The 23,199-nt window shown below is 42.3% G+C and overlaps 2 protein-coding genes across 6 annotated transcripts in view; one reads left to right on the top strand and one right to left on the bottom strand.

Moving 5' to 3' along the window:
• srpk2 (SRSF protein kinase 2) overlaps positions 1-17,433 on the top strand; it is an 89,611-nt gene extending 72,178 nt beyond the window's left edge. For 2 of the 5 annotated variants that reach the window (XM_074634197.1, XM_074634199.1), the window contains 6 exons: positions 1,231-2,250; positions 4,710-4,810; positions 6,824-6,931; positions 7,043-7,112; positions 10,694-10,786; positions 14,982-17,433. In XM_074634197.1, coding sequence (XP_074490298.1) covers positions 1,231-2,250; positions 4,710-4,810; positions 6,824-6,931; positions 7,043-7,112; positions 10,694-10,786; positions 14,982-15,166 — 1,577 coding nt within the window. In that variant the 3' untranslated portion in view covers positions 15,167-17,433. Of the gene's footprint in view, positions 1-1,230; positions 2,251-4,709; positions 4,811-6,823; positions 6,932-7,042; positions 7,113-8,696; positions 8,911-10,303; positions 10,397-10,693; positions 10,787-14,981 lie in introns of those variants that run through there. The other 3 variants (XM_074634198.1, XM_074634200.1, XM_074634201.1) reach the window with 3 other exon arrangements.
• A 100-nt stretch (positions 17,434-17,533) lies between these two features.
• Positions 17,534-22,923, bottom strand: adck2 (aarF domain containing kinase 2). Its single transcript, XM_074634219.1, has 8 exons — positions 21,673-22,923; positions 21,435-21,581; positions 21,184-21,312; positions 20,861-20,956; positions 20,487-20,765; positions 20,031-20,159; positions 19,766-19,819; positions 17,534-18,364 (listed from the first exon to the last, which is right to left on the bottom strand). Exons 1-8 carry the CDS (start codon positions 22,528-22,530, stop codon positions 18,224-18,226), a joined length of 1,833 nt encoding a protein of 610 aa, XP_074490320.1. The 5' UTR covers positions 22,531-22,923; the 3' UTR covers positions 17,534-18,223.
• Between the last annotated feature and the right edge of the window lie 276 nt (positions 22,924-23,199).

Here is a 23,199-nt window from a genome sequence, read left to right as displayed (position 1 = left end):
GCGCTTGTGCTCGCTCTACATAGACATGAACGAGCATCGCTCAAAGTGAGGTGACACACGTCAGTTAAAAGCACAATATCACTCTATATTTCAGCTGCTTGGCAGTAATGTTAGCTGACCAGACGAAGGTCTCTCCATGAATCAATGCTGATCCTAGTGTTGGCTTTTCCTGCCTCAGCCTCCCGACCGCGGCCGGAGGGAACAGGGGAGACGCCGGAGTTTTGGTTGGAGACGATAACGTTTCTCGTTGCAGAGCCCCGTCACTTCACAAGACACGGGAAACCTCTGTTGGTCTGGACGAGCTGCAGCAGTTATTTCTGCACAAACGTCCACTGTACATTCACTAGAGGGGCGGCTGTGGCTCAGAGGGCAGAGCAGGTTGTCCACCAATCGGAAGGTTGGTGGTTCGATCCCCGGCTGCTCCGGGTCACATGTCGATGTGTCCTTGAGCAAAACACTTAACCCCAAATTGCTCCCGAAGGCATAGCCATCGGTGTGTGAATGAGTATTTAAATTAGATCCTGATGGGCAAAGTTGGCACCTTGGCAGCCTCTGCCATGAATGTGTGAATAATGACATGTAGTGTAAAGCGTGGTCGGAAGACTAGAAAAGCGCTATATGCTGTATATAAATGCAAGTCCATTTACCATATGATACCAGTATCTTCACTCTAGCTTTAAAACTGACCCCGGTACACCCTCTGCAAGATCGATTGCGTTAAAGAAATTAGTGGCGTTAAAACGATTTTGCATTAACAGCCCTAATTTAAAGTCACCAGGTTGTTATCTTTAGTCGTTTAACATACTTGACGTTGAGGTGTTTATTCTTCATTTTAACGGTGCGATGTACAGTCCAGTCTGTTTACTGTATTCAGGTTATCAGCGACTAGAAAGGTTTTTTAAAGCAAAGATCTGCAGCCTGATTGAGTGTGTGAGTACGTGTACGTAGGTTTGTGCAGTCTGTCTGTGAATGAATAGAAGGTGGAGTGGTTCCAACCGCTCGGCCCACGCTAGTCCCGCTGCGTATATGGAGGCTCGGCTGATTCACAAAAAAAAAAAAAAGCAGCTCTGTCTCCCTCCTCCACCTTCTGTCTCTTCACCTTGTCTCTTGCCTCCTTCTCTCCAGCCTCTTTCTTTACTCGCTGCCTACACTTTGTCTTTCATTGCGTTTATATCTCCTTCCCACCCACTTCCTCTTTAACTGTTTTTCTCTCTGCTCTCTCCATGTTAGGCGCAGCGCCTCCCCAGGAGCAGAGCAACGCACTCCACATCTCTGATGAAGACCCCGACGAGGAAGAGGAGGAGGAGGATGAGGAGGAGGAGGATGAGGAGGAGGAGGAGGAGGAGGAGGAAGAGCCCACGCCTACCGTTGAAAAAGATGCCCCCATTCCCTCCAATACAGATGAAGGTAATGTAGATCAGACACAAGCAGAGGTAGAGGACGAGGATGAGGACGAGGAGGGCGAGGAGGAGGAGGAGGAGGAGGAGGGATTAAAGGGGGCAGAGGATGGGAATGAGGAAGAGGAGAAGGTAGAGGAGGAGCAGGAGCAGGAAGAAGAAGAGGAGGAGAAAGAGACTGAAAGAGAGGAGAACGAGACAGAGGAGCCAAAGACTGAGAACAAAACAGAGGAGGAGGCAGTGGTGGAGGATAAGGAGTCAAAGGAGCAGGAGGGGGAGGATGAGGAGGACGAGGAGGAGGAAGAGGAGGAGGAGGAGGAGGAGGAGGATGATGATGACGACGACGAGGATGACGACACGACCACGGAACTCCTCACGGCCTCCACCTCCCCCATCAAACCCCACAACAACAAGAGCAATTCGGTCAAAACCAACGGTCACGTTCTGTTGGGATCGGAGGGACTGAAACCGAAACCCGGCAACCCGCCGCCTCCATCGCCGACCCCCGAGCCTCTCCTCTGCCCCCTGGTGGAGTCCGAGCTCAGCTACACGGACAGGGACAACTCTCTCAGCTCCGGTTACGAGCTGTATAACGGCGACCTGGGCGAGCCGGGGCTGACCAACGGCGGCAGTGATCGTGATCGTGATCGTGATCGTGACCGTGACCGTGACCGTGACCGTGAACGCCATCGGGCCACCGTGCCTATCTTCCCCGACCTGCCCTTGGATCCCATGCCGGGAAACCCCATTTCCGTAGGAACGGTGGACATCGGAGCGGGCCGGTCGCCCAACAGCCCCGTCGCTGACCGCAGTCGCACTGTGTCGTCCTCGAGCACGGGAGACACACCCAAAGGTAAGACGTGGTTATCCACTGATTTACACACACAAAATGATTATTTTCACACATAATTATTTAATTACTGAGTAAATTTACATTTACTCATTTAGAGTACTTTCACTAGAACTCTTATTTCATTGCTTACACTATATTTTGCATCCTTTATCCCGCTGTCAGCCAATCAGAATCTAGAATTATGTTTTGGTATGGTATAAGAAATAAATAACCACATGAATAAACTGTGTTAATATAAAAAAAATAAAAAATACCTAAGAATTTGTCAAATAATTTAAGACAAATTCAACTGATTATTATGATATATTATTTAATCATTCTAACTCTCAAGAGCTTTGCAGGAGTATATTTTAATTTCATTATAGACAATTTTTTTTGAAAGTTCTCTTCATCAAAAGTCTGTTTTTATTACATAAAATTTTAATTAAATTTAATTTAATTAATTCAAATAAAAATGTTATCCTAGAAATAAGAATAACTAATTATCATGTAATAACTCCTACCAATAGGTTGAATGTGAATCATTTCTTTGAAGATTTCACAATTTATTGGTTCATTTATATATTTTACACATTTTATTCATGTGATTATTTATTTAATAATGTTTTTTTTCTTTTAATTTATAATACTGAACACGTTGGGGCTCCATAATTGGAGTGGGATATCGCCTGTCAATTCTTTTCATTCTATATTAATCAGATTTATTTCATATTGTAACAACAAAGGATTTAATGCTGCCTGATTTATGCTTCCTTCTTGCCAAAATCTCTATTAAAAACGAAATTTGAATCTTGTAAATTACATGTAAATGATAATTTTACTTGGATAGATGATGAAAAGGAAAAAAAGCATAATGATAATTAATTTGGATCTTAGGTGAGGTAACTGTGTTTTGATTTTCTATCTTATACATCATAGCTGCCTGGGAAGATCATACAGTTCAGTTGCTCATTATTACATTTTAGCGTCCACATAATCTCCTCTGGGTATTATTAATGACTCACCACCACCATTACTCATCCACCTGCAGCGTTCATTATATTATCGTTAACTCAGACTCTAACTTTCTAGCTCCAGGGTCACTTCTAAGTTCACATCTCAAGAGCTTAAAGTAGGCGAGTTTGGAGCAAATATGATTAAAAAAAAAGTTATTTTTATAAAGCGGTCGCTATATCGTGACATTAAAGCTGTAGTAGGCAGTATATTTTTGGCATCATTGGGCAAAAAGTCCATTATAACCTTTCAGCATATTGTAATTCAAGTGTTCTGAGAGATAACTAGACTTCTGCTCCTCCTCATGGCTCTGTTTTCAGGCTTTAGAACATCTAGCCCGTGACGGGAGACTTTGACCGATCACAGGTCATATCAGAGAGAGAGAGCGTTCCTATTGGCTGTGCTCCGGTCACAATATATATATATTTTCTCAAAAATTTCTATTAAAGCTGAAGTAGGTGAGATTGGAGCAAATATGATTAAAAAAAGTTATTTTTATAAAACGGTCACTATATGGTGACAGTAGTACATGAAACAGGTAACCTGAAAAAAAATCATCCTCTGTGTCCTCCGGTGCTCCTAACGGCATCTGCAAGATTTCACAGACCGGAGGAAAACAAGCAGTAAGAGCTGATCTGAGGTCTGCTGTCCAGCTGCCGTCTATGAGAGCCGGCTGTCAATCACTCTGAACTCCGACCAAACGGTCAAACTAGGCAGCGCTGATCAAATATGAATCAATATTCTGTTACGTTAATGTCTATTTCTCTCCTCAGATGTTCTCAGAATCATCTTGTAGTGCACGGTTTAGCTGTAACATGAGAAAGTTTGTGACGCAGCAGCCATGTTGGAAATCTCTTTAAGGAACGCCAAGTTCTGGTCACATGACCGGAGCACAGCCAATAGGAATGCTCTCTCTCTCTGAAATGACCTGTGATTGGTCAAAGTCTCCCGTCACGGGCTAGATGTTTTAAAGCCTGAAAACAGAGCCATGAGGAGGAGTGGAAGTCTAGTTTTCTCTCAGAACACTTGAATTACAATATGCTGAAAGGTTATTATGTAATTTTTGCGCAGTGATGTCAAAAAATATACTGCCTACTGCAGCTTTAAATAAGGATTTTAAACAAAACTGTTCTCAGCGAGTGCAAACACCAGGTAAAGTTAGTGACACAACGCTCCAAATAGGTCATCAGGACTAAGTTAGGAATTGATTCTTTGTTGTAAGAGCTGAAGAGTTCCTGGTCTATAATAAATGTATATTATGTGGTGTGTTACATGGAAGCTAGTTGTATGTTTTTATCTACTGTGGAACTGCCAGACAGAGTCAAGAACAAATTTCCCTACAGGGACATTAAAAGTATATCTTATCTTATCTCTCTTTATTAGTACATTAGAGTGTGTAAACTCTTCTTATCTCTACTTCCTGTGTGTGTGTTAACCCTGTTCTTTCCCACTCCGTCCCCTCCCAGTCAGGGCCAGAGCTGCAGATCTCCTGATCAACCCACTAGACCCGCGCAACGCCGAGACTATTCGAGTCAAAATCGCTGATCTTGGAAATGCCTGCTGGGTGGTAAGACAGGGATTTGATATTACTTTATTTGGCGCATATTTTTTTAAAGGTCCAGTGTGTTGGATTTCAGGGGATCTATTGGCAGAAATAGAATATAATATTCATAACTTATGTTTTCATTAGTATTAGGGCTGTCAAAGTTAACGCAATAATAACACTGATTTCTTTAACACATTAACACAACTTGCGATTTTTAGGTTGTAGCGAGTTCAGTTTTAAAGCTAAAGTGAAGATACTGGTATCATATGAAACTAGAAAACCTGATGATTCCATCGGTAGCTTGTCATGAAGGACATACATGCCCACTTTATGATAATCACATGCAATTTTTTCATGCAGTATAATATATAATATATATAATATTTCTGCATACTGGGGTCCCTAAACAGTCTCTGAATTACATAAATTGGGTATCACTGTAAAGTTGAGACTCTTGTGGATCCAATGAGCCCAACTGGATTCATGTGTGATGATGTTAGTCCCCATAGGAGACATGCATTGTAATGAGACCATTTTTTGAAACGTGACCTCACTGTATAAAATGACCTGTGGTGACCTCTAGGATAATCACAGCCTCATGAAACTTTACAGCCACAAACTAGAGACCTAGAGCATTCAGAGGATGGATGGATCAAACTAGAGACCTAGAGCATTCAGAGGATGGATGGATCAAACTAGAGACCTAGAGCATCCAGAGGATGGATGGATCAGACTAGAGAACTAAAGCATTCAGAGGATGGTTCGGATCAGACTAGAGACCTAGAGCATTCAGAGGATGGATGGATCAGACTAGAGACCTAGAGCATTCAGAGGATGGATGGATCAGACTAGAGACCTAGAGCATTCAGAGGATGGTTCGGATCAGACTAGAGAACTAAAGCATTCAGAGGATGGTTCGGATCAGACTAGAGACCTAGAGCATTCAGAGGATGGATGGATCAGACTAGAGACCTAGAGCATTCAGAGGATGGATGGATCAGACTAGAGACCTAAAGCATTCAGAGGATGGATGGATCAGACTAGAGACCTAGAGCATTCAGAGGATGGATGGATCAGACTAGAGACCTAGAGCATTCAGAGGATGGATGGATCAGACTAGAGACCTAGAGCATTCAGAGGATGGATGGATCAAACTAGAGACCTAGAGCATTCAGAAGATGGATGGATCAGACTAGAGACCTAGAGCATTCAGAGGATGGATGGATCAGACTAGAGACCTAGAGCATTCAGAAGATGGATGGATCAGACTAGAGACCTAGAGCATTCAGAGGATGGATGGCTTTCCTAGCTAGATTGACAATAAGGAGATTTCTGAGCAGTTTCCACAACACAAGTGCTCGTCATCCAATCCGCCAAAAAATGTAATTCTTGCAGAAATCTCCAAATGTCCAAAGTTTTTGATCCCAAATCACAGCATGTCTTTTTCTATGGTGTTCCTCAAGGTCTTGGTGTCTTAATGTGGTATTTTGGAGGGATTATTGATCATTTTTATCAATTCTCCAGTGGTAAAAAAAATTGTTAAATTTAGCACCAAATCTGTGTAACAAATGGTATCAACCCAAACAATTATACCATTTTATGAGACATAAGTGAGCATGGGAATGCCACATATACTTATATCATAATGTTCTAAACCCTTATACACTTTTACAATTAATTTTAATTAAATAATCCATTCATTCATTCATGTTTATTTCTGATTAATAACTAGAACAACTTGACACACAGTGCTGAGCTGCATCTCAAATTAATCTTCAGGTTCACAGCTTTCAGATGATGATCACCACTTCTATGTGACATCTACTGTTGACCTGCTATCTCCCCCTAAACACCCCATGGACCCCTTTAAAAAAAGACAAAAACAGGTCTATTGTGGGTCTCAGAGGGTTAATTTTATTATCGACATTTCAACCACCTCCTCTGGCAAAAATTCAAGGTGGGTGCCATAGGCTGACGAGACACTAGGGGGCAACGAGAGTCGTTGTTGTTGTTAATGTTTTTTTTCCTCTCCAGCACAAGCACTTTACAGAGGACATCCAGACGAGACAGTACCGTTCCATTGAAGTCCTGATAGGAGCTGGTTACAGCACGCCTGCAGACATCTGGAGTACTGCCTGCATGGTGAGGATACTGTACATTACATACTGTACATATATGATTCCTTTTAAATTATACACACACATACACACTCAGCAAAGACTTGTTTACAGTACTCTGTTTGGTCTCTTGCAGGCTTTTGAGCTGGCTACTGGAGATTACTTGTTTGAGCCCCACTCTGGAGAGGACTACTCCCGTGATGAGGGTGAGTATTTACATCTTTATGATGTACACACACACACACTTTTAATTTCCAAATATAGAAACTCCTCATTTGAAAGTATTCCACTGGGGAATCATAGCTGAATATTGTATCTCAAGACTGCAGGCTTCATCTACAATATATTCTAGATGTTGACTAGAAGATGAAAAAGAGCTAGTAGTGAGGGGGAAATGTTTCACAGTAATACAAAAGCAAAGTGTCTTAAATGTCGTATTAATGTTCTAATTAAAAAGTTTAATCAAGTCAATGTATTTTCATAGGAAAATTTGTGTTTGTGTGCTATTTATCCTCAATTTGCTTTACAGATTTTCTCCATTGTTCAGATGCATTGCTGCTGCTAACTGTCAGTCACAGCTTCAAATGCATTCACTTCACTTTTAGTAATTAAATTTGAAAAGGACCTATTATGCTTATCTTCAGGTGCACACCTGTATTTTGGGTTTCTCATAGTACGTTGACATGCTTTAACGCTTTATTTCAGCTGGCACACTGTTATATTCGGTCCGCTGAACCAAACTCTTCGGACTCCGCTCCAGCTCCGCTCTCACTAGCTTTGTTTGAGGGCGTGCCAAACTAGCCGCTAGGCAGGTATTATGCAAATGTGTTACTTGGTGACATCACCACATCACGGCAGAAAAGGCGGGACTTCGAGCAAGGCGGTTCAGGCAGTTCAGGCGCAGTGTTTCTGTCGGGGAGAGTAATGGTACGTGTCCACCGGGGAGTGACTAGCCCTCAACTTTATGCAAACGGCCGTCGTGACACTACGTCTCTCGAATCGCGCCACCACGCTACCAGAATGCATCTCACGGCTGCTAACATAGACGATGAATGGGAAGTGCGAAAAGGACGGATCCTGTGGACACGCACACATTACTCCCTTTGGTGTGGACTTTGGGCTTTGTAACTTTGCAGACCTTTTACATTCACAAAAAACTATATAACGCACTGAAGGAAAGGGAAAAATCACAAAAGCACAATAGGTCCTCTTTAATACAAGTGCAGACACGGACTACAGATTTTTTTGTTGCAACATTTTCTTTTTAGACGTTTAGAAGTGTTTGATTTTGTTGATTGTACCGTATGGGGAGTTTTAAACATGCATTTGTTGTTTTATAAGCATGTCATCTATTATCAGTGGTAGTTTTATATACAGACTTTTGAATAAATTATCCAGTAAGTTATTATGATTTTAGTTGTACATACAAATCTAATTTTGACAACGTCATAGCAGACGAATCCTGGTGCACCCCTGTGATCTTTGGCGCCCCCCTAAGGGAGACCCGGATCCCGCCAGGTCGGGAACCATTACTCTACTGTATATAAAATTGGAGTTTTTGTTTCTAACAATGCATCTGAACAATGGACACAAACTGTGATAGATCAGTACCAGTATTGTAAATTCATTCATTGATTCATTCATTTATAGTTTAAACAATAGCCATCCCTCTCCCCCAATCCCCCTATCCACTGTCAACTATAAATCCTGTCCTTTTATTCTGCTGCTATGCCTCCTCTCATCCTCACCCTACTGTACGCTCACACACCTGAATGGTTCAAATGTTATAGATACACAGGGAGCTCACACAACTCCTGTCGTTGTGCTCAATGTCTAGTTCAGCGGTCAGCAACCTGCAGCTCTTTAGCTCCTCTCCAGTGGCTCCCTGTGGAGTTTTAAAAATGGAAATGAATAAGTGTTTTTTGTTTACATTTTCATTTTTATTTATCATTGTTGTAGGTCTATGGTACGACGGTACGACGGTACGACGGAGTATTAGGGCCACATTGAGGAAAAAAAATAAAATTTGAGATTTCGAGAATGAAGTCATAATATTATAAAGTAATTTTACGTGTTATTTTGTTTTTTTCTCATAAAGTTATGACTTTATTATCTTAATATATTAAAAAAAAAATCTCGTAAAGTTATGACTTTATTCTCGTAATATTATGACTTTTTTTCGTAAAGTTATGACTTTATTATCTTAATATTATGACTTTTTATCTCGTAATATTATGACTTTATTCTCGTAATATTAGGACTTTATTCTCGTAATATTACGACTTTATTCTCGTAATATTACGACTTTATTCTCCTAATATTACAACTTTTTTCCTCGTAAAGTTATGACTTTATTCTCGTAATATTACGACTTTATTCTCCTAATATTACAACTTTTTTCTCGTAAAGTTATGACTATTATCTTAATATTGCGACTTTTTTTTCTCATAATATAACGACTTTATTGTGTAAATCTCAGATGTTTTTTCCTTCAATGTGGCCCTAATACTCCGTAGTGCATTGTCTCTTTGGCCCTCACTGCATTAGACTTATATACTATATACTTAGACTATAAACTGTGTAACCTTCATCACAATGCTCCAGACAGATTTTTCTTTTTTGCCTAATATGGCTCTTTTGATAGTAAAGGTTGCTGACCCCTGGTGTCGCCATAACAGGTCAGTTCACAAGAAACCGTAAAACGGTGACTGTGTCCTATAGTCCTGTATATCCTGAGTATATGAGCGTCTATATCCTGATCACATGTTGCTCTATCAAGCAACACAGTCCCTATATTTGCACCCTCATCCTCACCTCCATCTCTTCATCTCCTGTGATCTGTAATCTAACCAGCTCATTGTGTTACTTTCCTCATTGCATGTGACACATTTTTTGCACGTTTTGCACAGGTAATAAGCCAGTGTTAGCCAGTTTTATCGTGACGTCTTAATTTACTCCTTTTGATCTCCCGCCGCTGACGCCAAATTGAAAAATCTAGCTTCGGGTTTCCAGTTCATTCAGTTCATGAATGTGAATGCATGTGACTTTTATTCTGATCATTTCATTTCATCACCTCTGCTGTGGAGGCACAGCTCACTAACACAGAGTTTTTCTCCTTTACTGTCTGTGACTGTCTCTTTTTTCCTTCCTCTTTGTATTCCTCCCCCCGACCCCTCTGTGATCTTTTTCTACGTCTCACTTCCTGTCCCTGTTTTTAATTTTCCTACCCACAATCCACCCTCTTTACAATTTCCTTACATTTTACTTTCATCTCTCCTTCCCTTTCATTTAAGTTTCCCCTTCCTTCTCTTTACCCTTTCTCTCTTTTTTTTATGGCGTCCTTCTTCCTTTTTCCTTCCTCCCCTCCTCTCCTCCCACCTCCCTCTCTCCTCCATAGACCACATAGCCCACATCATAGAGCTGCTGGGCTGTATTCCGAGGCACTTTGCACTCTCTGGAAAATATTCCCGGGAGTTCTTCAACCGAAGAGGTAGCGCTGACTAGAGAGCTGGTGGGACTGGGACACACAGATGTCTAAGAATGGACAGACATGGACACTAGCAGACAGTCGGGACACCATATAAACTTAAAGCTTATGTTGCTGATTTCATTAAATCAAATTGTGACTGAAAACAGTGAGAACAATCTTCCTCAGTGTGTCCATGCAGTATCCCGGAGGCAGCAGTGTGTGTCAGTCCCACGCAGCCAGTCGTGTTGATGTGTGTGTGCATGCTGTAATGCTGAAACCGTGCCTGTTCCCCTCTGTGATGTATGTGGTGGTGGGCAGACCACATCGCTCTGATCATGGAGCTCCTTGGGAAGGTCCCGCGCAAAGTGTTCGCTGTCGGGAAGTTCAGCCGAGAGTTTTTCTCCAAGAAAGGTAAACAACACTGTGGTTGGTGGTTGGTCAGGTGTACTGTAGCTGTAGCTGTAGTAGCAGGAGGAACTGCGTAGATGTCTTCAGATCAAGCTCTTTGTGTAGTAAAGTTACCGTAGTACCGCCACAGTATTCTGAATTAAGTCAGTTCAGATAAGTTTCAGGTAAGTTGTCAATCACAGCAACCATGCAGGATTACTTGTAGGGCTGGGCGATAATTCATTATTATAGTTTATTAATTTTTTATTGGTATTATATCATCATGTTATGATCACGTTGTATTTGAGTTTCAGGCTTTCAGATTTCACTTTTTTTGTCTCTAGTAAGACAACGTTTTCTTGGATTAAAGGAATAAGAACACACAATAAATAAAAAACACACTAATAAATAAAGACACACTCGCTCTGACCTGAAGTAAAGAGACATTATTCACAAAAACATGCTCACTAAAACATACATCACAAAAAAGAAATAATCATTTGACTTAATTTTGTCCAAATTAATGAATCCAAGCAAATCATGATAAAAAAAAACAACAAAATGAGATATTGAAGGTTTTGTTGCACACATTTTAAGTTTTTTTTCTGATTTAAAGTACAAGATTAGTACAAAGTTAATTTCTTCGAACATCAATTTAATTATTTTACATGTGATTGTCGCCAATGTTTCCCATGTTGTGACATATCAGTACAGGAAAAATGTTCTTAATATTGTAATAATGATTTTAACTTTATCGCCCATCCATATTCAATTAGCATTAAAATACTTTGATGTGATTGTCTTAATCATCTGGCACTGGAATGCAGCAAAACCGTCAATTTGATTCACTAAAATCAGAAGTTATCTTTCTAAATAATCAGAAAATATATCTTAAGATATAGACTTCAGCAAAGCAGCAATAGATAGTCAGATGTTTAGCCTTCTTATCAGCAGTTTAATTTTGTGTAAACAACTAATTAAACCTAGAAGTAATGAATCACCACACACTGGATATCAAAGTTAGGATCAATAACTTTTAAAGCCTCCACACTTTAAAGAAGTCTACTCTGGCAGTAACATCACAATAGAAGTATTAACAGTAACAATGACAGTAAAGTCAGTAACTCACAGAACAGCAAGGCTCTTACTGCATCTAAGGTCTTTGACACGTCTGTGATTCTGCTCTTCTTTGAGCCTGGTAAGTGTGTGTGGATCTGTGTGTGTTTGGTACAGCTGATAACCCCGTGCACTCTCTTATTTATTCCCTTTTTTCTTTTCTCTCGATCTCCTTCCTCTTTTTCTGCTCATATATTCTTCATAATGTGTCATGAGACCTGAATATTCTGCCTTTGATGTTTGTCTCTATCTGAGGTCTGAGTGAGCCTGCACTCCATGTCTCAATGTTCTCCCCTTTTATCCCTCGGCACTCTGTTAATCTGGTCTGACTTTCCCGCTCTGTCTCTCTCTCTGTGGGCCTCTCCTGTCTGCCGCGCTGCCTTCGGCCGTGCCGTGCAGTCGAGTCGGCTTCGTTACCTCGTTTCCTTCGTGCACACTGATCTGTGCATTGATTGGGGACAAAACAATTGAAACATGCTTGCACATACTTTTATAAGACCTGAAGGTTATAGACAAGCAGTGTCTCCATTAATGCAAAAGAACAAAACAAAATGTTGTTGTTCCTTGATCAATACAATATAAGGGAAGTCTTTATGGTTTCCTTTCTCCCATCTTGTGTTCTCCAATCAGTGTATAGGAAGGAGAGGTTACCATGGCAGCCATGGTTTCAACTGGACCTCCATCGTTAATCATCCTCTCATACTTTTCCGTCAGTCTTGTGCTTCCCAGCCAATCATTTTCCTTCTCTCTTTAATAACAATAAACACCTTCCTCTCCTCGTCTGTTTCCATTACGTCGCCACTTCTCTCTGTCTTTCTCTCTCTCTATCCACCTCTCTCTCTTGCCCTCTGTTCTTGTGGTTTTGCAGCCAAGAACTCTACAGGTTTTCGGTCCATCATTGCAGCACCTCACTGAGTAGCACACCTCCAAACAGAGAGGCTGGACTAATCAGTGAAATCAGCTGCTGTAGTGTTTGGCTGGAGCCTGCAGAGTCATGGCCTGCTATGGCGTCGGATTAAAGAGTCCGTTCACCCAAATAACCAACAAAATAAATCGACTTACCTCTTGTGGAATCAGGCCGTGCAGATAGTTGTGTTTGTGAGCAAAACATTACAGAAAAATAGCACTTTAAAATTCAACAGCAACATCTTTTTTGTTGTGGTTACTCTAGATTAGAGGTTACCATATTCATACCTAAAGAATAGTTACAGATACCAAGTCTTTTTTTGAGTATTGATACTAGCTTCAGTTAGATCGTCTTATGTTAGATCATGTTCTTTCTGCTGCGACATTTTCAATTTACCATTAAAACTGTGTTTTAAAGGGACAGTGTGTAGGATGTTATGGCAACAAACTAAATACCCCTTAGCTCATTCCCCCCTTTCCAAGACTGGTTAACGTGAGCCGCAGAGTGCAAAACCGTTCACCTCGCTCAGAGGTCATCCTCACCATAATAACACTACTTTAGGAGCAACAGAAGTCAGACGGCGGCTGGCGGTACCACGGTTTTACACTCTGCGTCTCACGTGAAAGTCTCTCTCTAGAGCCAGAGTTTGGTTTGTCCGTTCTGGGCTACTGTAGAAACATGTTGGACTCTGTGAAGAGGACCCGCTCCCTACTGTATGTAGATATGAAGACGAAAACAAAACGATTCTTAATTTCAGGTGATTATATACTAATGAAAAACATAGTTATGAATATAATATTCCATTTCTGCTAATAGATCAACCCAAAATGTTAGACACTGTTTCCTTAAACATGCATCTGATTAAGTGATTAACAGAGAAAAGGAAAAAGACGTGCCTAGTGTTTGGATAATCTCTCTGCTGATGAAAATGTAGTCAGCATCTTATTAATGATGCATTCACCTCATAAAATCATGACAAAACTATCCGCATGGCTAGATATCACTAGAGTTAAACGATAAGGCTGGTGTTATACTGTATTTTTCTTATTTCAACAAATCCCATGAAAAAAACAAAAAACGTGTTTCTCAATACTTTCTGAATGTCCTACTCCATCTGTGGCACTCAGCCCAAAGTCTGTTTGTTCATACTGATAATGTAAACCTTTAAAAATGGGTCATAAATATAGAGTGCTGCAGGGATGACAGATTTTTGTAGGCCAACCAGGAAGTTAGCATCGCCCCGGTTCCCTCCACAAAAAGCCAGCGTGATTTTTTCATTGGCTTTTGGATTATTGAAGAAAATCAGCTCTGTGGCAAACAATTTTTATGATACTTACATGTTATGTTCAGCCAGTTAATTTCCACAAATGAACACGAAGTAAGAAGCTAACGTTTGGCTATAAACAAACTACACCATGGTCGCATGAATGCAAGTAGACACAACAAGGCTGTAAAGGAGGACGAGTCGGCGTGATGACGTTTAGTAGTCTCATTTAGCTGCTTGTTAGCAACCGCCTTTTTTAAGACACATAAAAGTGGGATATTTACTGACGTATTTTATATCATAGCACATTAAAATCTCTTAAGCTTGTGTTAACCACAGACCTTATTTCAGGCATCTAACTAAAAAAACATTCAAAAAACAACATTGACTTCCAGACGAGGGAACCAGAAGTGCTAAAATGCTGACTCATTTCTGTGATTTAGGACTCATTCCTGCAGCTCTTTATATAGTTAAATTTTTTCTAAAAAGGCTAAAACACCTGGGCACTGTAGATTTTAGCAAACGTTAATTAAACATGATTACATTTTAGTTGTTGGGGACTATTTTCAGCTGTGCATTAATACACATTTGGTGAACTATTGTATATTAACAGAAGACAACATATGTGGAATTTACACATAATAAGTCATAGTGCCCATCATCGTAATGAAGGAACATGTCAGCCAGTACCGGTGTGGCTCATCGATGTTTATGGACAACAATGGAGCTCCATCGGAATGAGCTTTATCAGGCTTTGGCTACACAGATAATACTTGTTTTTTGTTGAAAACAAGTTAAAAAGACTGAATATCACCAGTCTTATTGTGTTTTTTTGTAATTTGGGTGAACCGACCGTCTAGTCTTCGCCACGCTCTTTCCCCCCCCCACATCCTCCTGCTGTCATTGACTCTGCTCCCTATCGCCCCCTGCAGGTGAGCTGAGGCACATCACCAAGCTGAAGCCGTGGTCCCTGTTCGACGTGCTGGTGGAGAAGTACGGCTGGGCGCACGAAGACGCCGGCCACTTCACCCACTTCCTTCTGCCCATGCTGGAGATGGTGCCCGAGAAGAGGGCCTCGGCCGGCGAATGCCTCAACCACCCCTGGCTCAACTCGTAGCCGCGATCTCTGATCAGACACCCTCCTCCCTTTCCCCCCCCCCAACAGTTAGCCCAAACATCACCCCCTGGTGGCGGCCCGTGGAACGACAGCGTGGAGAGAAGCCGGAGACAAACAGAGTCGGGAGTAGATAATTCCTTCCTGCCCTTTCCCACACATCCATTTCACGCTTATCTGAGTAGGCTTTTAGACCCACACAAGCCCCTCATCTTTTCCCATAAGGAATGTAAAGACAAGCTTATGGAGATAACATGACATAGTAGCTGTGTCTTCCAAAACAAATCTCCCAAAATAGATAATTTGAAGATGGATGCTGCTCACGTAAAAGGGGAGATGTCAAGATGTCAGCCCGTCCCTTCCCTCTTAATCTCCTCCGGATTCTCAGTTTTACCTTGTTTGGATCCAGTCATGGACCGCTGACAGCTGCTGATCTTTTTCAATGACGTGAAAAGAAAAGTCAACGAGAAGCTCAGTCTGCCATGACCTTTACATAGCCCGGGCCTCAGAGACAGACACTTTAGTGTGTTTTTAAGAGAGATAATGAGCACATGTGCCTGTGCTCAAGATCTGCCTACATAGACCCGTCTCCTCTCTTTCCAGCCCACTTCCCTCCCTCACCCTTTGCTATGGAAGAAACCGCCCACATCAGACTAAAAGTTTACACCCTGATTTCTTCCATGAATCCCAAAAAGCCTCTCTTACCTGTTTGGTTCTCCATATACCCCCCTCTTAAATGTGTGTGGGGGGGCACCTCAGAGAACTGGAGGGCAGCCAGTCCTCCAGGGGGGGCGCCACTCTGACAAAGACGGACAGAAAAAGTGCGGGATGAGCAACAAAAAAAAACAAAAATACAATCATCTCGACACGGAGGAGGACTGCTTGGTCTTTAAAGACTATTTTTAAAATGCATGGAGAGACTGATGGATCAGCATGAACGGATATATGACAAAACGGACGATGGATGCGTTGTTTTATTTGTGCATTTCTTTCCCGTTTCATCACCTCTCTTGGACATTCTGTTAGAAAGAATTACGTTAGGATATTTTGGTGCCCCGTGTGAGGAACGTTACAACCCCTTCTTCTCCAGCTTTTGACATTCCTAAATCTTGGTCCTCTGCCATCATTCCTGACTTTTATTCCCAAGAAGAGTCCTGTAGTGGCACGTTTACCTGATCTGATTGGTACTATTCCCCCCTTTTTTCCCCCCCCTTATAGAGGAACTCTGTGATCCCTGAGCTACTCCAGAAAGGGGATGGTCACACGGAGGTTGCACTTGTCTTTGTAGATGTCCTTCAGGGATTTGAAACCTTTGTACATAGAACTGAGATCTTGCAACGCAGATAAGCGACAAAGTGGACAAAGTTTCAACACACAAGCATCATTCCAAAAAAAAAGAAACAGAGTCTCTTGTTGGCATATCTTGACTTCCTCTGATACAGTGGAGGAGGGGGGGCGGGCCGCCATAGCTCCGGCCCTGGAGGAATGTTCAGACTGAACTGTGCCACCCAGTGGCTGAATGAGAGTACTGCATTTGCCACACACTGCTGCTGCTGCTGCTCTCAGTGCCAACGCTCCAAGACGTTCCACTATATCTCTCCACTTAATCTCTATTTCTCTGTCTCACACACACACACACACACACGCACACACGCGCGCACACACACACACACACACACACACACACACACACACACACACACACACACACACACACGCACACAAATACTCGCATCATCACAATTAGTCCAGTTGCCTATTTTTCGCAATAAATGAAAAAAAGATGACTATAAGTAAATGGTGAGATATTTTTAAAAACTATTTAATTCATTAAAAAAAGAGGGAAAAAAAAAGAAAACAACTTTTCTCTGGTTGTTGTGACCGTGACAGAATCTCGTCTTATACTGAGGTGATTGTGTTTGTCTTTTAGAGATGTTTTTATTTCTTTTGTCATCATTATTATTATTATTATTAATTATTATTATTATTATTATTATTATTGAAAGATTTTTTTACACAGTTGTCACCTCTCCCCTCCCTCCTTACTTGAACAGTGCTGCTCTTATCTGGGCTCTTGATGGTGATGAAAAAAAAAAAAAAAATCAACAGTTTTGCAATAAAGGGTTATGTGATGAGTTTTTTTTTGCACCAAAACCTCCTGATCTCACTCTTTCAGCCATGCTGACTGTTCTTCCTGATGACATTGACAGAATCGCGTCTCTTGTCTGTGTTTTTCATTGACAGATTTAATAAAATTGTAAATTAATGGATCCAGTGGTGAATTTTCTGTTTTGACGCTGCATCAGTCGACCTCACTAACAAGGGTGAGAAAACGTACAACTTGAGGCAACAAAGGAAAGAAATAATCAATTAGCATTCCCTTTTTATTGATATGCATAATTCATACAAATGATGCCACTATTTTAATGGAAAGTTAAAAGACATGAGAGTTGTGAGTACAATTAGCTTCGCATGTTGTCGATGTTGCAGTACATTCAGATTCACACTAAAGCAAATATGGCCCATTAGACAACATCATCTAAAACACAATAAAAGATTGAGTGATAAAAGATCAATATTAGTCATTAAAAAGTAAAACATATGCTTTGAAGTGTCAACTAGGGATTTTTGCAAGTATATTTTAAATCACTACAAATGGTCCTCTGATGCCATCTGTGTGTCTGCTAATGTGTCCGAGTCCATTAGCACTCAATAAACAAGTGGTAAAGCGCACACACCCTCGTTCATTAGGCTCAGTTAGAGGTGCCTGGAAGATGATTCTCCTGTGGGGGAAATGTTCGGACTTCAACCAGACGGTGGATGGTATTTAGGGCACTGCTAAAATGTAGTGATGACACGGTGATCCACAGAGGAATCTTTGTAAACTTGAAGACAAACTATAATCACAGCATTAGGAAGATGCAGTATGTACCTTATCTATGGATGCACTATATGTAGACAGTAGATATAGCTTAGTGTGTACTTCCAGGTGTCTGGTGTGTGTGTGATCCACTGTGCTTGAGCTCTGTCTGTGTGTGTGTGTGTGTGTGTATATGTGTGTCAGAGCACTGAGGCACACTTCTTCAGCAGCACAGGTTTGATCAAATCCAGGATGTCCAAGTTGGGATCAAGTGTCCTGCCGAGACCCTCCAGAACCATGATGGCAAACACAACAGAGGCAAAATTACTCTCCAGCTTCACCTAGAAAAAACAACCAACGATCAAGGTTAACAGAACAGTTATTATGTCATGATCTTTTAATAAGCTTTTATCCTTTTGATAATCAAAAGTGCTCTCTTCATCAATGAGACGGGAACTCCAATGCAACAAAAACACACTCTCTCTGTGACAATGATTGTTCAGTTCAGCCTGCAGATTCAGAGTTTAAAAGTCGATCGCACAGTACATGTATTAAACACCTCTAATGACACTGTTTCCTATATATGTAACAGATTCAAAGACCTTTAAATATAGCTTTTTAAAGGACCGGTGTGTAGGATCTGCAGTACCTAACAGTGAGGTTGCAGATTACAACTTCTCCCGTGTGCCAAGCGTGTAGGATTGTTACGGTGGCTGACGCGAATGGCTCTGACACGAGCAGAGTGCTTAGCGTGTGTGTGTGTGTACATGGGACGTGAGTGGCCAAAGCAGGAAAAGTTAAAGGCAGGGTTGACGATGTTCTCCAGTCTACACTATTTGTTATATTGGTTGAAATGGTCTTTACACCCCGACAGCGATCCATTACTGATGAGCTCTGAAAAAGGACCGGAACAGAGCCGTCATCAGTAGCTGCTGTAATCCTGTAAAAACATCTACCGATCACTGCCTCGCAGTCCGCTTTGAAAGAACCAATCAGATGCCTCCCTGCCTCCCTGCTCATACTCTACCCTTGGCGTGCACCAGCCTGAACTCAAAGCGCGTCGCCGCCGCCGCCACCGCCACCGCCACCGCAAGTTTCCTGGAGAATGGAAGAGAAAACTCAGCCCTGCAGTAGCACTGTCGCGGTTACTTGTCATGAGGTAGGGTTGTTGAGTTGAGGTCCTCTCTCCGCTCTATTCGTTCTGCGCTACTGTAGAAACATGGTGGTGCAACATGGCAGACTCCGTGGAGAGAGCACCGCTCCCTATGTAGATATAAATGGCTCATTCTAAGGTAACGAAAACACGATTCTTATTTTCATGCGATTACACACTAAATAAAACATAGTTATTAATATTATATTCCATTTCTCCTAGTAGATCCCCCTAATAGTTACACCCTGTTCCTTTAAATACTTCCATAAATAACGTTTTCTTGTGGTTCACCTGAGGCCACTCCATTAACATGTGGCCTCCACAAAGCAAGCTAGACCTCCCTAACAGCAACATGAAGAGCACAGCTATTTTATCTTACATTTCTTCAAGCTAAATCTCAAAACGTACTGCAAGCAAAACTGAAAAGTTAACTGCAAAAAAACAACCTCCTTATTAAAAAAACACTTATTAGGACCATGTCAACAGCAGCGACTCGAGGTTGTTACCGATCGTAATGTCACTTAAAAATGATTTTGTGTTCTGAACCAGATGAGTGTTTGTTAACGAATGTAGCCTCCTGATATTTTACCTTGTGTTCGATGAGTAGACCAAAGACTCTGGAGAGCAATTCACCCACTTGGAACTACAAACACAACAAAAACACAGTCAACAAAGCACATCAATAGTAATCAGTCTGACTGTTATTTCTTGAAGTCGCTGACCGCCTGGACCGACCAATACCTGTAAACTATGAACCTTTGTAAAGCAGTATTAACCGCTAAGAGAATAGAGTATTACACTGAGGCACATGTGTTTAATTCATCACATCAGAGAGCACAAATCGAGGTTGGTACCTTTCCCAGAGAGAGCGTGTTGCTGAGGGCCTTGTCCACCAGCTGAGCCATCTCCTTCTTAAACCGCGGCACATCCTGGCACTCATTGGCCCGAGCGTGATTCAGGATCAACTCTGCCACTCGCTCACCCTAAAGAAAGTAAAAACAAAACCACAGAGACAAGTTAGTTCAAGCTGGAGGTTTTCTTTCACCTTCAGATTACATTCCTATGTTTTTTTCTGTCTAAGAAGCCTTTTTAAAGTAAAGTAGTTAAAGGCTGACTGGATTTACTATTTAAAATTTAGAAATGTGTAAAACAAGTTTTAAAATACGTTCAGCTACATTCCTGTAAAGTGATAAATGTCTACGTGTCCATGATATTTCAACACAGATTCATTCCTGAAATTCCTGATCTGGAAAACATGTATAAAAAGGTTTCATTATGGTCAAGAGAGTAAATGTCCAGGTAACACTCACCTGATGCAGCACCACAGCTGTGAAGACAGCCCTGAGGTTAGCAAGATCGTAGTCGCTGAGCTGGGCTACCATGCCGGCGTCCAGCAGCACCAACTGGAGAGGACACGGATCCGGCCTGACGCTGACCACCACCGTGTCCCACAAGTCGGTGAGGGTGGTCTTACCGTGTGCCTCCCCTGATGTACCGGCACTGTCAGTGGAACCAGGAAGAGGCCCCCCACGGTGGACCAGGATGTTCCCGGGATGGAGATCCCCGTGGACAAAGTTGTCCACAAAAACCTGGAATACAGACATATATAGATGGAGACAATGTAAGAGAACATAGATTACGAATAATCCGATGCAGCTGATATCCAGCAGGTGACGTGTCTCACCATCTTCAGCATGGTCTCTATTCCCATCCTGGCTATTCTGTTCTTCACCTCCTGAGGGATCTCGGGGCTCAGGTAGTTGGATATGGGCTCACTCTCCTGAACAAAAAGGTTGAATATAAACTGAACAATGTTGGCCTCATTCATAGATATTCATTCAATCACAATAAATCTATATTGCCTAGAAATCACAGACATGGTGTCACATAGGTTGAATTTGCTAAAAAAAAGTTATGGAAGTGTGCATTTGATATGTTTGACTTGTTTTTACTGTACATTTCATTCAGTCAGTGTTTTCCATAGATTTTAAATCCTTCCGTACTCACTTCAAAAGTTTCCACTAAGATGCTCCTGGTGACGAATGGGCGTAACGGAGTTGGGAACTTGACATAATCCACATTGCGGAAATTTTCCTGGAAACGCTCGATGTTCTTGGCCTCAAAACGGAGATCAATCTGAAAGAAAAGTTCAGTCGGATCGCTCAAATAATCCGACTCTTCCAGCTTCTTTTCTTTCATGCTGTAAATGCTGAAAACTCTGTTATTTCAAATGTGGTGGGGGGTCTGAATATTCCTACCTGTTTGGTCATGAGCTTCTCAAACTCGTCTACTATCTCCCACAGACTGAGCCACTTGAGTCCGGGCAGGCACTGCACGAGCCAACTGCCCGTTTTCATCAGCATGAGGTCAATTTCCACCTGCCTCCTGACGCCTGGATGGACCACCTGTAACACACCAGAAACACTTTACAAACATCTGCTGCAACATGAACATACTATACTCTAGTGAGGGTTATTTTGTGATTTTCACACTCACCTTGATAGCCACAGGTATCAGATGCTCCTTCTCTGCTCCGCTGAAGAGACTTCTCTCCTCATAGCTCTCCTCCTCCTTACTCCCCCTCCAGAGCTGCCACAGGGACCTGGCGACTCCTCCCAGACCAGGGATCTCCCAGGCTTCCAGCATGTCTTCTTTCTCCATCTCCTCCACCACCGACTGGAAGGCCGGGTCTTCCACCTGGTCCGCCTTCGCCCAGCCCCTGTACACCTGCGCCACACATCCCGAACCCACCGGCTCTTTGCTCTCAAACATTAAAACCTTCCTCCAGCCTTCCCCGAAAGCCCTGCGGAGACACTGCTTGGTGTAGGTCCAGGAGTGAGGGCGCACCTTCACGTGAAGCCTGGAGAAGCGCTCGCAGAACTCCTGAGGGAAGATGTCCCGCCTGGTGCTGGCCCACTGACCCAGCTTGATGAAAGTGGGACCAGATGTTTCAGTCACCCACAGCAGAGCGTCCAGCCAGTAAGACACCAGGCGAGTGGACATCAGAGCCAAGGGGCACAGGAGGAGCAGGGGACCAAATTTGAGGAGCAGCACCAATGCACGAAGGCTGAGGCGCACGAAAAACACAACTTTGTGAACTTGGACTTTGACCAGAGACTTTTTGTCAGCTTGGCGTGGAAGAATTGCCTCCTGGCATCTGGCTGCACAGGATGATGCATTGACTGCACCCCAACACAGCAACGTCACCTTGGGGATCTGGGTTAAAAGGTGCCCTCTTTTAACCAAACAGGTCCTGGAGGTCTGGATGAGTCTGCTTCTGGTGAAGGAGCCTGCTTTCTGTAAAGAGTTCCTCAGGTTGAGGAGGGCTGCTCTGGCTGCAAAGGTGGCCATCATCTTGTCCAATGTCTGTTAGCTCAGTCCAGGTCAAGGAGGGGACTTTGTCCAGATGTGCATGTCTTCTAGGACGAAATACCCTTTTGCATAATCATTAGTAAAGACTGACTGAAGGTGACCTGGATGAATGCTACATTAAGTTAGCTACAAGAATATCTAGCTTCCTATTTTACTACAAATTCATTTAACTTACAGCAGTTATTGTTTTTCCAGGTGAACAGGAGGAAACTGGGTTGCTTCTCGACGAGTGAGACATGTCATAGTTCAGCTGGAGTTACTGTAACAACCAACATATCCCTCATCTCCCCCATCTCACCCATCTCCTCCATGAGCTCCACTGAACTCAACATCATAACAGCAGCCGCTTCTCTTCCGGGTGTGACGTAGAACCGACGAGATGACGCGGCTTCCTCTTAGTGATGGGAATTTAGGCTCTTTTTAGTGAGCCAGATCATTTGGCTCAGCTCACCAAAAAGAGCTGGCTCTTGGTCGCACGGACGTCATTAACACAACATTCAGTCACAGTCAGTGCATGGAGTGCCCGTGGCGCGGATAAGATCGTCCTATCATTCTACCTTGAATTAATAATAAAAAAATAAAACATAAAAACGGCTCTCGGACGGGAGCCGGCTCTTATCGTTCACTTAAAAGAGCCGGCTCTTTGAACCG

The sequence above is a fragment of the Sebastes fasciatus genome, chromosome 4 (assembly GCF_043250625.1).
Source record: "Sebastes fasciatus isolate fSebFas1 chromosome 4, fSebFas1.pri, whole genome shotgun sequence".
In the NCBI taxonomy this organism is placed as follows: Eukaryota; Metazoa; Chordata; class Actinopteri; order Perciformes; family Sebastidae; genus Sebastes; species Sebastes fasciatus.
Note: the sequence above shows the minus strand (reverse complement) of the source record. Positions and strands in the feature narration are given on the sequence as shown.